The 17,257-nt window shown below is 39.6% G+C and overlaps 2 protein-coding genes and 1 pseudogene across 2 annotated transcripts; 2 read left to right on the top strand and 1 right to left on the bottom strand.

The window, feature by feature from the left end:
• The first annotated feature begins 2,946 nt into the window (after positions 1 to 2,946).
• Positions 2,947 to 3,354, top strand: LOC147478001 (mannose-specific lectin pseudogene; annotated as a pseudogene).
• Positions 3,355 to 7,572: 4,218 nt separating this feature from the next.
• LOC147478000 (uncharacterized) lies at positions 7,573 to 8,683 on the bottom strand. The gene is made up of 2 exons (XM_086586139.1): positions 8,222 to 8,683; positions 7,573 to 7,860 (listed from the first exon to the last, which is right to left on the bottom strand). The coding sequence occupies exons 1-2, from the start codon at positions 8,681 to 8,683 to the stop codon at positions 7,573 to 7,575; spliced, it is 750 nt and encodes a 249-aa protein (XP_086442265.1).
• Positions 8,684 to 11,739: 3,056 nt separating this feature from the next.
• On the top strand, positions 11,740 to 12,275 carry LOC147477999 (uncharacterized). The gene is made up of 2 exons (XM_086586138.1): positions 11,740 to 11,810; positions 11,855 to 12,275. The coding sequence occupies exons 1-2, from the start codon at positions 11,740 to 11,742 to the stop codon at positions 12,273 to 12,275; spliced, it is 492 nt and encodes a 163-aa protein (XP_086442264.1).
• Positions 12,276 to 17,257: the final 4,982 nt, after the last annotated feature.

The raw sequence follows: 17,257 nt of genomic DNA, 5'->3' as shown, positions 1-17,257 counted from the left end.
TCAAATACTATGTTGTGTTCGCTGAGTCTATAGAATTGAAGTGCTAGCTTTCTATAGAAGGAAATCCGTTCTATCTTGGGAGATAGTTTCCCATCAACCTTCAAGCAATCGCGAGAGGGGGAAATCTGTCTTAAGGACATAGTGTATCTACACTAGGCTCGGATTTAATTAAGAAGTACAAGACACTTACAAGACAAAAGGTTTGTATAGTTTGGTAATTGGTAAAGAGTAAGTACAATTAAGTTGTATATTCCTAACAACTTAAGACAGATTTCCTTTTCTTCTTCTTCTTTACCGAACAGAATTTGTTTTGTTTTCTTTTCTTTTTTGGTTTAAGGAAATAACGAAGGTGTGTTTCTATTTTAGAATAGAAATGACAACACCACCAGGTTCTCCTATTCATGTTGTTCCTATTTCATTTGTTAGACCTACTAGTTCGTTGAATGGTATGAACATTTTGGTCCCCGATGACGACCTTATGTTCGTAGAAGTGGAACTCAATAACTACGGGTGTATACTAGCAATGGTAGATACTGGTTCAACTCATACGTTAATCTCTGAGTATGTATAATGAGGCTATTGGATTGAAACTAGCGAGAATGTACAGCTCTATGAGAGGCTTGAACCAAGAAGCCGAACCGGTGAAAGGACTCGCTTTGGAAGTTGACATTAAGATGCACAACTGGCGAGGAAAGGTAGACCTGATGGTAGCTCGCTTAGACCATTTTCAAGTCATTCTTGGAATGGACTTCTTGAAAGCAAACAAGGTGGTGGTAATGCCACACTTGGGGGGAATTATGATCCAAGATTCCGAGAATCCTTGCTTCATTCCAGATGTTAGGAATGGAGGGTGCTAAAAGGGTTCTAAAAATATTGTATTATTTGTAAGATGTATGTGTTTTACTATTGCGCCAAAGAGTGCCAATAAAGAAGATTGCTTAAGATATTGTTTTATAAGCATACTTGTAAGCAAAATTGAGGTCTTAGAAGTGTTTTCGACACTATATGAATGATATGTGACATTCTTTAACAAGAAGCCTCACTTGAAAAACATATATCTAAATGGTTTTCCAATTTATTGACTTTGTCATGAGAAATTGGAAAAATGTGGGGGATTATGTATCTTCTTGAATTAATCAATTCAAAATTGGAAATTTGTTGAAGCATTACTCAAAAGACATCAAATGTGGTGTTTTGCTCTAGGAGAGATGCATAAATTTCAAAGAAATCCTTATAGCAAACGCGCATAGCAAGGTCCACTATGGAATTAGAATTCATAGTGTTGACGAGGTCATGAATTTGACGAAAGTGACTTCCGAAATTTCTTAGAGGATATTCCAAATCGGGCTCAACTCATGTGCCAGCCAGTGTATACACTGTGATAGCCAATCTGCTATTGGTAGAGCCGCAGTAGCATGTATAACGGAAGTCTCGACATGTACGTCGTAGACATAATACCGCTTAGACAATTGTTTCTCAAATGGAGTTATCTCAATCGACTATGTAAGGTCAAAAGATAACATTGGATCCGCTTACAAAAGGTTTAACAAGAGAGCAAGTAGAAAGATTATCAAGGGAATGGGCCTAAAGCTTTTTTGAGATAATCAACCAAGAGTCATCATAATGGAAAAACCAACCTAGTTATTTGGAGATCCCAAGATCTAGGTTCAATGGGCCAACCTAATTATGTTTGTGACTCCGGTTAGCACCGAGAGTAATATTATACTCTAACCCATTCCTATATAAGGCAGTGCATATCCGCCATGAAACCGTGATAAGTCAAGCTTTTAATGATTTACTATATCTTGGAAAGTTATGTTATCCAAGTGGAGTATTGCAGGATACTCTTTATAGAAATCACCTATGTTAGTGCGAAGTGGGGCCGCTTCTATGAGAATTTTAACGACAAATGTCTCAAAAGCACTATCTGAAACCAAGAAGTGTTCAAGGCCAAAATGAACACAAACGTGAGAACCAACAGTATTCGAGACGGTACTGCGTGAAGATGATTGTCTAGGTTTTATACAAACGGTGACGATTCAAGGACATTAATTGAAGTCTACCGATCGTCCAATTAAACCGATCGTCTTTCACTAAGGCAAGTTCAAGGCCTCCCATGCTACTTGACCTGATGCGGTATCTTTTCATTTGTAAAAGAACAGAAATCCAATGTTTATGATAGAAGAAGCCAAATTTTCATTCATGTGGGGGATTGTTAGAAAAATGATTTGCTCAAATCCATTTAAATATGAATGAGTAGTTTGTCTCCCAAGTTACCCCACTTTAAGATGAAATGGGTTTTTCTTGAAACAAGACGTAATGTGAGAAAAACCTTTTCAAAATGATGCATTTGTTTGAAACAAATGCATTATGCCGAAAAAGGTGCGACCTTCGAAATGTGCACCGGGTTTGAAACAAAGCATCATGCCGAAAAAGTGCAACCTTTCAAATAGGCACCGGTTCAAACAAATATGTTATATGCCGAAATGGTGTGTCCTTTCAAACATGTGACTTTTCAAAGAGTTGCTTACTTTTTCCCAAGAGTCACTGTGTTGTTTCGAAAAGGCACCACTCACCTATAAATAGTGGATGAATTTGGAGAGAAAAATACACCAGATCACACAGAGTTCTGATCTTTCTCTTCTCCCTCTGTTCTTAGTCAAATACTATGTTGTGTTCGCTGAGTCTATAGAATTGAAGTACTAGCTTTCTATAGAAGGAAATCCGTTCTATCTTGGGAGATAGTTTCCCATCAACCTTCAAGCACCGTGAGGGGGAAAATCTGTCTTAAGGACATAGTGTATCTACACTAGGCTCGGATTTAATTAAGAAGTACAAGACACTTACAAGACAAAAGGTTTGTATAGTTTGGTAATTGGTAAAGAGTAAGTACAATTAAGTTGTATATTCCTAACATAATCTACGTTCATCGATCAACATATAAAGATGGCACTTACATTCAACATATTATTGTCTCTTTTGCTTCTTGTTTTCTTGTCCGTCAATAGCATAGTTTCTGAAGATATTATCTTCAGTGGTGACGTATTGAACTCTAATGAATTCATTGAGAATGGCCCTTATAGGTTCATAATGCAATCAGATTGTAACCTTGTCTTGTACATGAACCGAAGCAGGGAACTCTGGAATTCGGCGACTAATGGAAGGGGCACATCATGTAGGGCAACCTTACAGAACAACGGCAACCTTGTTATCTTATCTGGAACTGATGTTGTGTGGAGTAGTGAGAGTGCACGGGGTCCCAATAACTACCGCTTGATTATGCAAGGTGATGGGAATGTTGTGATCTATGGTGCGACTCTTTATGCTACAAACACCGTTCAGAGTAGGAGCTGAGAAGATTACTTTCTGTGTAGAGCATGCATGCAAGCCTAAACCTGTGTTTCATATTTGTCGCTTTTATATTATGTACTGTTGCTTGTAAATTACTTAATTTTTTGTTCTTCATTTTTTCCGCATTCCATCAATAAAAGCTTGTCTGTTACTGCTCAATGTTTCATGGTTCTAGAGTACATGCTAGATTTCTTCGTTTCTATTCCAATAACATGTAGCACGTACCATATAAAGTAAAAACAATCTTGTTGGATCAAAGTTCTATTTTAAGAATGGTTGGCGCACTTGGCACTTCTTACAGAATGAGACTAATAAAACTGATCTGGTTACATCGATGCACTCAAAGTGTAAAGCACAAATTTTCAAGATGTATTCAGTCGTTGGGCATCAAGATACACAGCACATCACACCCGTTGCACACTTGATTGTCACCTAGATATTCTATTTGCACATGCTAAATAGTAGTACTAGACTACTAGACCAATTTGGTCACATATGTAAAATGAGATGAATCTCACAGCAACACTTAGGTACAGAACAACAAGAAACTGCTAGGCCATTTGCGCCTTTCAGTACATCTGTAACACTGATACTTTTCCTGCTTGATGCACAGAGTTTCCACCTTCACTTAGACGGATAAAATGCTTTAAACAGTGGATTTGGTTTGAAATTGAAGTTAATTGATTTGAGCATTATGGCTGGTGGTAAATTGTTATCAAATTATATAGGATAGGAATCCGAAGTTTGGTTTTGGAATCTAGGGAAGGTTTGAGGGTGACTAGATTTTCATTTAACACATGGACAAATGCTTGGAAGGCTCTTGATGCTATATATTGGCATTGGTGATACTCTTAGACAAAATCATGACCAACTTGACGAGTAAGTGAAATTGTTAGTCCATTTTCTTTTAAATTGTTATGTACAACAGTACACAAGGGTGATCAAATGTTGCAAAATTATATCATAAGAGTTTTATTTCATTTCAATTGATCTGTTGCAGGATTGTTGTTTCATCTATGGTTTCGGGATCGCCTACGTCAAAAATGTCATTTGAGGGCAAAGGAAAACAGTGAGTAACACATAGATAGATAAGAACACAAATCAATTTATCTCACTCATCACATCACCAACAAGCCCATATAGTTTAGCCAACACCGAAGGCAATATATTGGTATGAATTTTAATCCACCGTCAAAGAAGGTTTGAGTTTGCAGTCTCCTTGGGAACCCCGGGTTATACGCAGGACACAACTTTAGGCATTATGCAGTTTTCAAGTAAAATTTTGGTCTTCGGCCTAAGTTTCTGCACAAGGAAATGCTGGCGCGGCCAGACAGGCTTGGAATATAAACTTACACAACTGAGGACATTAAAGTCTCAAACCAAAGCTTCGACCATCCAAATAATCAGTCATTTTATATGAAATATCAGACTGTTTATGTAAAAATGACCAACGCAGTTCAGGCGATGCCAGATTGTGTTACTGAGTGGCAAGACTTCAAAGTAGCGGTGGACATACAGTGAGCTTGTAAAGAGAGAACGTGAGATTAAGAGAGATCAATGGGTTTCATATTTATTATCGTTTTCTCCGTCAAGTTATTGTAAATTGTAATTCTTCTATGTTAATAAACTCTTCTATTGTTTCACCCGTGGATTAGGATTACGCTAAACCACGTAACTCTCGTGTTCTTGCTATTGTGTGTTCTCCGCAATCGCTTCAAATATTCCATTGTTCTTTAGTGGTTTGGTCTCATCCAAATTTGCTTCCGCTAGGCGCAACCATAGTTCGTGATTTCAAACAGAATCTTAGAATTCTGTCAAATATTTTGGTTTTTGGTAAAATCAGAAAATACAATATAGGGTCGTCGAAAAATGCAATATAGGGTCGCCAGTATTGTAAATTCCGAAGTCCTTAACTGTGAGCGCAACACAAACTTTTTTTTTTTTTTTTTTTTTTTGAAATGGCTAGGGGTTAAGGCGACCCCAACCTTTATTTAATCAAGAGCGCAAGTACATTTTTCCTTCTTTATCCCTTTTAACCAATTCATACATTTTTTGGTCCATTGGAGGGATATGATACAAAATATCATTACATGAGGACTTCCTCAGCTTGGATAGATAGTCAGCTACTTGGTTTCCTTCTCTAAAACATGTTTAAAAAAAAGATTTCACAAACTTTGGAATATCAGCCCATATCTGCTATTAGATTCCCTGCAATACCATGGCGACACTTCTTCCTTCCTAATTATTTGGATCACTTTCGCAGAAATCTGATTGAACTTGGAGTCTATGTATGTTCATCGCTATCGCCTCCTTCAAGCCCTTTTGTACCGCTAGCGGTTCACGTGTAACACCGATATTTTGCTAGAGCTACCATCAGACGCCCGAGTAACATCTCCATTGCAGCCTCGTATTGCTCCTCCAAACCCCCCCGCTTCCACCTTGGAGAGAGCCATCGAGTTAAGAGAGTGTGTGGTCCGACTTCTCCCATCGCACCCATTTTGCTTCATTGCTTGTTGAACTTTGCCCCTACACCCGGTCGGCCAAGAGGGCTCTCAATAATCCATCCTCCTTAATCTGTTTCTAGCATCTTCCCTAAGTATATCTTCATACTATTAAGTACTCGATACTTACGACCTCGGCGGCTCGGCAATCAATTGTTTCTTGAGTCTCCGGTTCCTTTTCGGTCCCGGATAGCTTGGACAAAGCCAGCACACCAATCAATGCCTTTATCACTTCAAACCCATCGATTTCGATCTGCGGATTCGCATGAGATGATACCACTCTTCATGTGAATTGAACCAACTGGCTGTTAGCCCCATTGCTTTCTTGATGCTTTGCGGACTAGTTTCAAAAAGAACACTCAAAAAATAAATGTGCGAACTTTCCCCTTGAGTCACATAAACAAAGATCTTGATTGCCCAATCACTTTCTTCATTCAAGTCGATTACGTGTGGGAAGGCATCCCGAGAATAGTCGCCACATAGTGAAAGCATGTTTTGAGGTCACAAGCTTCCCCGGACTATCTTGTACCACTTCACCTTACTACGGACATTTTTAGAGCGGCATATCTTTGAGGAAATGGAAAACTCTCGAACTTGATGGAGTCCATATAACTTGATCATCATAAAGGAAATTATTGATTTCAGTTTCCATGATCCATTTCTTGACTTCACATTCCGCATTTACTGTGATGGTACTTTCGTCCATTCTCCATTTGAAATGACCTGCAGCTACTTTAGCATCCCGGGTACCGAAGTTTAGAAGAAGGTCTTTAGCTTGAGCATTTAGAATTAGTGGCCCCGAGCACCAAGGTTCATGCCGGCTTCGTGTCATTTCCATTATCTATCTTTGACCGGACTAGCTTCCATGCAACTTCTCTATGCTCCAAGATACCTCGCCAAACCCGGGGAGCATCCTTTGGAGCTTTCATTGTCCGTAAATGCCTTTGCTTGATTTTGTTGATCCCAAGACCATTTAACCCACGGCTCTCTCGATTTCTCGAGCCGGTTTAAACACTAGGCGGCAGAGTCGCTTTGATTCCACACTCTTGGGTCAATCAGCCCTAGCCCTCCTTGTTCCTTGTCCAATCGCATTGTCATGTGACTCGAGTGATGCATCTTCCTCGCCATATTCGGTCCTGCCCATATGAATCTATTGCATAACTTGCTCACCTTTTCCAAGACAGTTTTCGGTAAAACAAATGTCTTTGCCCAGTAAGTTTGGAAGGAAGATAGGACTGACTTGACTAGCTGTACTCTTCCTGCTCTATTCAAGTCCTTATTCTTCCAATCAGAGATACGTCTTGTTATTTTTTCAATGAGAGGTAAGCAATCTCTAATACCCAATCTTGTTGCGGTAAGTGGCAGACCGAGGTATGTGATTGGCGGGACAACAACTGAGATATTCATCTCTTCAGCTAAAGATAACCCTTCTTCTTCAGACATGCTTCCTGCTAATAAGGTGGTCTTTTCGTTATTAAGTTGTAGCCCTGTAGCTAGTGAGAAGGTGGAGAGAATGTCTTTTATTGCAAGTAAGGATTCTATGTTTCCTTTGCAAAACAGGGGAGGGCGTCGTCGTCGAAAGCATAAATCTTGAGATAGCCCGACTTCTTGCATTTTGAATGACATTGAATCGACTTGTTTTGGATGCCTTGTTGGAGCAAAGCACTCAACACTTCCATTATGAGCACAAACAGATAAGGTGATAGTGGGTCGCCTTGTCTTATCCCCTTTCACCTTTGAAATATCCTTCGGGTGATCCATTGACCAAGACAGAGAAGAAGGGGGGAGGCAAAGCACATATACACCATTCGATGAAGATTGGAGGAAACTTGAACTTTTTGAGTATGGCTTGGAGAGCCCAAGAGACCGTATCAAAGGCTTTCTTTATATCAAGTTTAATAAGCGATCTTTTCTGCCCTTTCTTTCTTGTGTAACCTCTCGAGTAATTCATGTGCAAGGAGCAGATTGTCCCAGATAGACCTCCCGTGGGACAAAAGCCGATTGAGAGCTAGAGATCAAGGATGTAATACATGTCTTCATCCCGTTAGTTAGTACTTTTGACACACATTTATATATGGTATTGCAATAGGAAATGGGTCTAAAGGAACTAACATGAGTAGCATTTTTCATTTTAGGAATGAGACAAAGCATGGTAGAATTTATACCTCCCGCCATCTGCTTTTGAGAAAATATGAACTTGATCGCCTTTTATGAAATCCTCTCCCACAAAGGGCCCAACATCTCTTAAAGAAATGAGCATTGAACCCATCCGGACCTGGCGTTTTATTGTCCTCCATACTAAATAAAGCTTCTTTTATCTCCTCTTCACTGATTGGGGATTCTAAGTATTGACTAGAGGCGTAGCTTACCTCCGGAATTTTTAGTCTACTTAGAAACTCCGTATCACATTTCGCACTTGAAGTCACCCCTAGCAAGTCTGTATAGTACTTCAAGAAAGCTTCTGCTACTGGTTCTTTCCCTTCTCTTCTAATCCCTTGTTCATCAATGACATCCCATACAAACTTTCTTGTCTTCTTTTCCTTCAAAGCATTGAAGAAAAATTCACTGCACTTGTCCCCATAGCACATCCAGTCTATATCTGTTTTCTGCAACATTTCTGCTTCCTCTAGCTTTAACAAGTCACACAACTTCCCTCGGATAAGGAACTCTTGCTCACTAAGGTTGCCATCCAGCGGATTCAAGTGCAATCTTACTTGGATATCTTCCAGCTCAGATCGTGTGTCTTTAACTAGTCTCTGAATGTCATGACAGAAAGTCCTTGCCCATCCTTTCAACACCCCTTTTAAGCTCTTCAATTTTCTGGATAACATGAAGGTTGGACTGCCATAAACTGCTATGTCCCAACAAGTTTTCAAAGTAGCTTCGAAATCTTGATGAAGCAACCAAAAGTTACAAAATCTAAACGGTGGTTGACTTCGAAAGGTAGTAAGGAAAAGACATGACCATTGGAGAGTGATCCGAGGTTATTTGAGTTAGAAATTCCACCTTTGTAGCCAACTTAATAGATCGACCAAGAAGAGTTTACAAGGCATCTATCAATCTTTGACCATTTTCTTATTCCATCCCCGCCACTATTCCATGTATAGAAGCATCCGTATAGCGGTGTGGTCAAATAACCCCCGCTACATTCAAACAGTTAGCAAATGGGAGAGTTTCCCCTAGGGTGGACATCTCGATCTCCTATCCTTTCATCGCGAGTATAACACATTGTTGAAATCTCCCATTACACACCATGGGCCTTGCAAACCAGCACTTAACATTTTCAGCTCCTCCCAAAGGGTAGTTCTTTCCTGTCTATTATTACTCGCATATATCATAGTTACATAGAAGAAGAACCCATGCTGCAAAAGGTTAATCTTGCAGTGGATAAACTGACTTCCTTCCACCTCCTTATGTACATCCAAAATTTTTTGATCCCAAGCAATCCATATTCTGCCATATTCATTACTTGAGTAATTGTTCTCTCTTGCCCATGACGGACATATTATATCCAAGTATACTAGTAAATTTCTCCCTTTTGACTTTAGTTTCCAGAAACCCCATGCAACTTATCTTGTTCTCTGTGATAAACTTTTTCATCTGTTTTGCCTTCGTGATGTCGTTTAGTCCCCGTATATTCCAGCAGCTTATTTTTAACATTTGGATTAATTAATGATGATTTCTCCTCTTTCCCTTTCCTTTTGGACGTCCCTTTATCTCTTTTCCCCGACTGAGTTTGCTGATTGCACGATAGATTACTTTGCTTCTTCCGAGCTCTCTAGTCCGAGCAGAGGGAGGCCCCTACATTCAACTCGGTTGCCGAGGAATTCTTTGGCTCTAGTTTGAACCGAGAGCTCCTTCCATTTATTCTCTCATTGACTGGAGTGGAGGTGTTCTCTTTATTGGAGATGTTATCTCCAAAGAGCTCTCGCTCGATCCGATAAGTCGTCATCCTCCAAATCTGCTAGTTCCTCAAATAGATTTCTTTTCATCAAACAGATTCGGACTGTGGATGTGGTGGTCTCCTGTTGAAGTGGATTTTGTGATACCACTAGAGAGAGGTTCCTAGGACTTCCGCATCTTGATGAGTTTCCACCAACATTCGATCTCTATGTCGGTTTCCGGCATGTATGCCTTCTACACCGCAAGGTGTTATCATTGTATCTCTCCTTGAGTTTGCTATCTCCGTTAAAATCGGTTGAGATTCTTCAGCTGTTGTGTCTGCTGATCTCTCTTCTCTGAATACCAGCTCTTGGTCATAAGTCGAGTTTTCCACGGCTACCACCGGTGCATCAGCTTGTATATTTGTTTCGATTCCATTTGTATTTTCTCCTTCCTGCTGGCGCTCTGAGCCTCTCCCAGTTGGATCCTCGTCGACTTGTGATTCTTCATTTTGTTGTGGTGTTCTTCTTTTCCATCCTCTTGTGGTTTTCCCTTACAATTGTTCCATAGCATGCCCAAATCATTGCACTTAGTACAAGATATTGGTTTCCAAGGATATTCAAGTGGAATCACTACTTCTCTGTTTCCAGATTTAACTTTGATAGTTTCTTTGTATTCATGATTGACCGAATTCGACACAAAAAACTCGCAAAGGATAGTCTTTTCCTTTTTTTGTAGCCTCGATCCATGAACTGCGGTTTGCCCCTACCAAGCTCATCGCAGAAGATAAGACAGCCATCAAATGTCCACATCTCCTTTGGGACATCCATCAACTTAACCCATCTCCTTTGTTTCAAAACTATCTGTTTCCACGCACCATGGTTTTATTACAAACACTCTTCCCCCGCTATGAACACTTGGTCCCTCTTCCAAAACCATTTGTCTATCTTCCGAGGAGGTAAAACTCATGTAGAACAACTCTTTGTCGTTAGTAAGCTCGAAAAGAACCTTTTTTAGCTTCCACTTCTTTTCCAAACATTCCTTCACCATAGGAAAGAGAGTCGAGTCCGAAAGTAGCCCCACTAGGTATTCATCCCATTGTTGTATCCCTTGCTCTATTAGGTCTTGTGGAAAAACTGCTACTCCATCAACCATAACAAAGTAGAATTCCTTGAATGCTACCGTATTTTGTCGATCTCCTTGTCTACTAAAAAGCGCTCCAAGAGTTGGCTCGTGCTCCAAAGATATCCATTCGAAGTTATTCAAAGAGAGGGATTACTTGTTGACTCCATAATACTAAGAAAGTTGCTCACACTAAAGAACTTCTTCGTAGACAAAAGAAAGGATTTACCTTTAGTGGATACAAGGAGGCGAATCTTTACTTTCTCTAAGAACTTCCAATCGTAGCGAAGAAGGATTTTACCTTAGAGAAGAGAAAGGAAACCAAATCGAATCTTACTATCTCTATGATATCCCCCTGTGTGTAGAGGAGGATTTACCTATTTGGCTGTTATGTGGACATAAATAAAAGGTTGTCATATAAATAGCCCATTGTGGAAGAAGAAAGACAAGAGCGCAAGTCGCGCCCTTGGACAGGCAAAGTCGAGGGCGGGGTGCGCTCAATCGCCTGGAGGTTCGTCAAGGCAAGAGCGCAGGTCGCGCCTCGAGCAAGACCAATATGAGCGCGGGGTGCGCCCTAGTCGGTTTTGACAGAGATTTGTTAGATTCATATGTTTTCTATAAAGGAAAGTCTCCAATCCTTTTAGAAATAATAGACACGAATATGCACTCATGTTGTGCTATATAAACACCTCTGTAACACAAAATCAACATCAATCAAGCAATATAAAACCTTTCTTCTCCCGTGGATATAGGTCGCCGCATTGGCATTGAACCACTATAAATCATTGTGTTTTGTCTCTTTAATTAGGTGTTAAATTCTACATAGTATCAGAGCGGAGCGTTTAATCTCTCTCTAAATCAATCTAGATAAACACAATACACTATGTCAAATCCAAATCCAAACCCAAAGTCTGCTGTTACAACAAAGACTGATTCTAATCCTAGTTGGAAGCTGTCATCAGTTCTCTTTAATGGACAAACTATATACCTTGGTCTAGGGCTGTTTCGCTATCGCTTGGTGGAAAGAGGAAATTAGGGTTCATTAATGGTGCAAAGGTATGTCCTGCCATTGATGATGCCGAATATGAGAATTGGGTTTCCAATGATCATCTTGTTCAATCTTGGTTACTCAATTCTATGGAGTCTACTATTGCTGGGATTTTTACTTTCTCTGATTCTGCGAAGGAGATGTGGGATTCAATTGAAGATTTATACAAAAATCAGAACAATTATGCCCGTGTGTTTAAACTTCAACTCACAATCGGTGCTTTGCAACAAGGTGAGAAAACATTTACAGAACACCTTGGAAATTTGAAGAAATTGTGGGATGAGTTAAACATATATCGTCCACACACCACTGATGCGAAGACTCTGTTGAAACGGGCTGAAGAGGATAAAATCTTCCGCAAGATTTCGTAGTCTTAAACCAGAATATGAAAATCTGGAAAGCAACATTCTAATGGAAAGCACTCTTTCATCACTTGCTGCTGTTTGTGCAACTATTCAGAGGGAGGAAACAAGAAAGAAAACCATGAACTCCGAGATAAAGTCCTCAATCTCTGAATCTACTGTATTACTTGTAGAAAATGATTTTAGGAAGGAGTCACAGGGATTTGACAAGGGTAAGGGAAAAAGAGAACCGTCTCACTGTGATCATTGTGGAAAGAACTGGCACACCAAGGACCGTTGTTGGGAATTATATCCACATCTTAAAAAGGAAAAAGAATTGTCCAAGAAAGAGCATGCTGCTATTGCCGAGACATCAATGTCCAACTCAGATATTAGTCATCAGTTGAGTCAAATTCTCCAACAACTCACTAAGTCCATTTCCTCAACTCAATCATGTGTCAGGTAATTTATATGCCTATTTTACTATGCCAGAAAACAGTAACTCATGGATAATTAATTCAGGGGCTACTGATCATATGGCTAAGTGCCCTGCCACTGTCTATAATTTTGTGTCCAAAACTGAAAATCATAATATTTCCATAGCAAATGGTTCCACCGTTCCCATTCTAGGCAGTGGTCAAGTGAATTTTTTTTATCAAAATATCAAGAGTGATGCTCTAGTTGTTCCTTTATTCCCTGTTCAATTTCTATCTGTTGGAAAACTTACCAATTCTTTAAATTGTGATGTCATTTTTTCTCCTAACTATGTCATCTTTCAGGATCGAAAGTCGAAGAGGACGATTGGTGAAAGAATTTATTCCAATGGACTCTATTTGTTGAAGTCGTATAAGAAGGTGTGTCAAGCTAGTGATTTACTTAAGAAAGACTTGGGCATCCATCTAGTCATGTCCTGTCAAATTTGTTTCCGCATGTTTCTTTAAACTCTGATGATGTTTGTGATGTTTGTCAATTTTCTAAACAAACTCGTTTATCATTTCCAAACTCGAATTCTGTGTCAAATAAGTTGTTTGAGTTAATTCATTCTGATTTATGGGGACCTACTCCCGTTAATTCTTATGATGGATATAAGTATTTTGTGTTGTTCATTAATGATAAATCTCGTGCTACATGGTTATATTTATTAAAATCGAAAACTGAGGTTCTGACTGTATTTAAGAATTTTCATACTATGATTACTAACCAGTTTGATACTAATATCAAGATGTTTAGATCTAACAATGGCACTGAGTTTTGTAAAGGTATGTTACCTGAGTATCTTCGTAGCTAGGGGATAATTCATCAAACTAGCTGTGTTAGCACACCTCAGTAGAATGGCGTGGCTGAAAGAAAGAACAGGCACCTTTTGGAGACCACTCGTGCTCTTATGTTGGGCATGAATGTTCCTAAGCACTACTGGTCTCATGGCGTCTTAACTGCTGCCTATTTGATTAATCGTCTTCCCAAGCGGGTCCTTGGTTTTAAATCCCCATTGGAAGTGCTCAAAGCTAGGCCGCTAGATCTCTCTCATCTGCGAGTGTTTGGGTGTGTCTGTTATGTACATCAACAAGCTATTCATCGAGATAAATTTGATGCTCGGGCTACTTGATGTGTGTTTGTTGGTTATTTTACCACACAGAAAGGCTACATATGTTACAATCCTGCGACAAGGAAACTGGTTGTCTCTCGTGATGTCCGATTTGTGGAATCTGAAGCTTTCTTTCACGATTCAGCTGTGCCTGGGAATTGGTCCTAAGGGGAGTGTTTGGCAGATTTGGCACCTCTCCCAGCTGTTATTACGACTGATTTGGCTCCTCTCCCAACAGTTGGTGAAGGAATTGTTCCTGTCCCAATGGTTGGTGAAGGTATAGTTCTTGCCATCAAGAATCTTGGAAGCCATCGTGGAGCGCGGCACGCTCGGTGATCCACGACATCCAAGATGGAGTGGGCTGGCCCGATGATGAGCAAAATGAGTGCAGGGCGCGCTCTGGTGATTCTCTAGCTCCTCCAGTTTCTAGATAATCTGAACGAGAGAGACGACCTCCAGTAACTCTCAAGGATTACTATAAATCTGATAGAGAAAGGCATCCTCCAATGACTCACAGGAATTTTTATTCTTTGCATAATGTTACATATCCTCTACAGGAGTATATAACGTATGCCAATATCACTTCATCTCATCATACTTTCTTAAGTACAATCGATGACGTGCAAGAACCCAAGAACTTTAGAGAAGCTAACTCTCGTCTAGTATGGAGAAAGGCGATGCAAGAAGAACTTCGTGCTCTAGACGAAAATAAAACTTGGGATATTGTTATGCTACCGTATGAAAAGAAAACTGTTGATTGTCAGTGGGTGTTCGGAAACAAGTTCAACAATGATGGTTCCTTAGAGAGGTCTAAAGCTCGACTTGTCAGGACTATAAGGAGACTTTTGCACCAGTTGCAAAGATGAATACGTTTAGAGTTCTTGTATCTCTAGCTGTGAATCAAGACTGGAAATTATTTCAGATGGATGTGAAAAATGCATTCTTACACGGAGATCATAAAGAAAAAGTGTATATGAGCATCCCACCTAGACATCCAAAGGAGACTAAGGTCGGATTAGTATGCAAGTTAAAAAATGCTATCTATGGACTTAAACAATCTCTACGAGCGTGGTATGTCAAGCTCAGTTCTGTTCTAGCTATGACCGGTCTTAAGCGAAGTGATGTTGAACCTTCCTTATTTGTTAAATCTAGCAGGTCAGGCTTGGTTATTGTTCTTATTTATGTTGATGACATAGTTATCACAGGTGATGACCTTATCGAGATTTCTAAGCTCAAGGAGCTACTGCACAAGAAGTTTTTCATCAAAGATCTGGGTATTATGAAGTACTTTCTTGGGATCGAAATTGCTTATTCAAAAAAAGGTATATTTCTGAATCAAAGAAAGTATGTGTTGAATATTTTGAGTGAAGCAGGAAAGCTGGGGGTAAATCCATCTGATTCTCCAACTGACAGTGGAGCCAAGTTGGATAACACTGGTGATCTTCTTACTGACATTGGTCAGTATCAGCGATTAGTTGGTAAACTAATATATTTAACTATTACCCGACCAGATATTTCTTATGTAGTGAGCTTGGTTAGTCATTTTATGCATGCTCCAAGGACTCCACATGTGAATCACGGTTTCTAGAATACCGCAAGATCCGAAAGGGGTCACCGCTGCAGGTATTTGGATCTTGGAAAAATAGGCATACATCTATTATCGCTTACCGCGATCTTTGATTGGGTAGGATGTCCAAATTGATCGGAGGTCTACTTCTGTTATTGTACCTTTGTGGGAGGTAATTTAGTCACTTGGAAGAGGAAGAAACGAAATGTAGTGGCTCGTTCTAGTGCAGAAACTGAGTACAGGGGCTATGGCTTCCACCACCAGTGAAATCATATGGTTTCGCGCTCTTCTGAAGGATTTGTGTTTTGGGTTGCATCTGCCAACTACACTTTACTGTGATAATCAAGATGCTATGCACATTGCTGCAAATCCGGTGTTTCATGAGAGAACTAAGCATATCGAAATTGACTGCCACTTTGTGCATGAAAAAGTACAGTCTAACATTGTCACTACCTCCTTTGTTCGAAGTGACCAATTGCTTGCAGACATTTTTACCAAGGTACTTTCAGCTTCCAAATTCCATGATATTCTCTCCAAGTTGGGTTCACTGGATATTTTCTCACCAACTTGAGGGGGAGTGTGGGAGAAGAAAGACAAGAGCGCAGGTCGCGCCCTTGGACAAGCAAAGTCGAGGGCGGGGCGTGCTCAATCGCCTGGAGGTTTGTCAAGGCAAGAGCACGGATCGTGCCTCGAGCAAGACCAATATGAGCGCGGGGCGCACCCTAGTCGGTTTTGACAGAGATTTGTCAAATTCGTATGTTTTCTATAAAGGAAAGTCTCCAATCCTTTTAGAAACAATATACACGAATATGCACTCATGTTGTGCTATATAAACACCTCTGTAACACATAACCAATATCAATCAAGCAATTTAATATAAAACATTTCTTCTCCCGTGGACGTAGGTCGCCGCATTGGCACCGACAGTAGCGAAGCCAAGAAGTTATTCCAGGGTGAGCCAATTAGCACTACAAATTTTCAGCACAATTCAATTAGTGTACATGTATCTTCTTTACTTTTTTTCTTTAGTTTAATATTTGTCAAATTTTCTTTTTAGTTTTTTTTTTTATGCAAAAAAACAATTATATTGTTAGTTTAATTAGTTTGTCAATTTTCAAATTCAAAATCATATTAAAGTTTACGTAATAAAAAAATTTAATTTGAAAGAACAATCGTAACTCACACCTAATATACTTTTTAAGGAGTAAACAAAATCATTAATTGCATAGGTTAGTTCATCAAATTGTTTGTTTTGTTAATTGATAAGGTGCATTTAAATATCTATACTCTTTTACTCCTTTTTTTTTTGCTCTCATTTTTTGTTGTTCTTTTGTCAAAATATAATGTCACATGGCCTATGATGGTTAGAGGAGCATGCAAACATTCATATGACAAACTTACAATAGCACTAGTGTGAAGTGTACGTGAAAGTGTGAAACCCATGTGCACTTGTGTTTCAAATGCGTCAGGTTCAAGTCAAACAACTAATAAATTCCAAAATTACTTTTAAAACCTTAGCCTATCTAACTAGAGACACTTACTATTTTACTCTTTGTAGGCATAATTGACAATTCAATATGCTGAAGCCTTAAGAAAAGTGAAAATTTATAGAATTACCAATGCTAATTGCTTTTTCTACCAAAACTCGGGGATGAGCCGTATACCACAGGGCCCCTCGCCCCTCGTTTGGAACCACTATAAATCATTGTGTTTTGTCTCTTTAATTAGGTGTTAAATTCTACACCCATGAAACTAAAGAACAGAATAATCCACCATCAGAAATAGGATAAGAAAGCGAAAAGTTGAGAGAGAAGTAGTGGTGTCAAATGGGCTGGGCTGGCCCGGCCCGGCCCTCAAACA

This window comes from Coptis chinensis, chromosome 9 (genome assembly GCF_015680905.1).
Source record: "Coptis chinensis isolate HL-2020 chromosome 9, ASM1568090v1, whole genome shotgun sequence".
Lineage (NCBI taxonomy): Eukaryota > Viridiplantae > Streptophyta > Magnoliopsida > Ranunculales > Ranunculaceae > Coptis > Coptis chinensis.
This window is presented reverse-complemented; position numbering and strand designations above follow the sequence as displayed.

Coding starts and splice junctions, on each gene's coding strand:
- LOC147478000 (XM_086586139.1), bottom strand. CDS start 8,683: ATGTTATCCAGAAAATTGAAGAGCTTAAAAGGGGTGTTGAAAGGATGG. Junction 7,861..8,221: donor GTAGACTAAAAATTCCGGAG/GTAAGCTACGCC, acceptor CTTGATCTCTAG/CTCTCAATCGGCTTTTGTCC.
- LOC147477999 (XM_086586138.1), top strand. CDS start 11,740: ATGTCAAATCCAAATCCAAACCCAAAGTCTGCTGTTACAACAAAGACT. Junction 11,811..11,854: donor TCTAATCCTAGTTGGAAGCT/GTCATCAGTTCT, acceptor ACCTTGGTCTAG/GGCTGTTTCGCTATCGCTTG.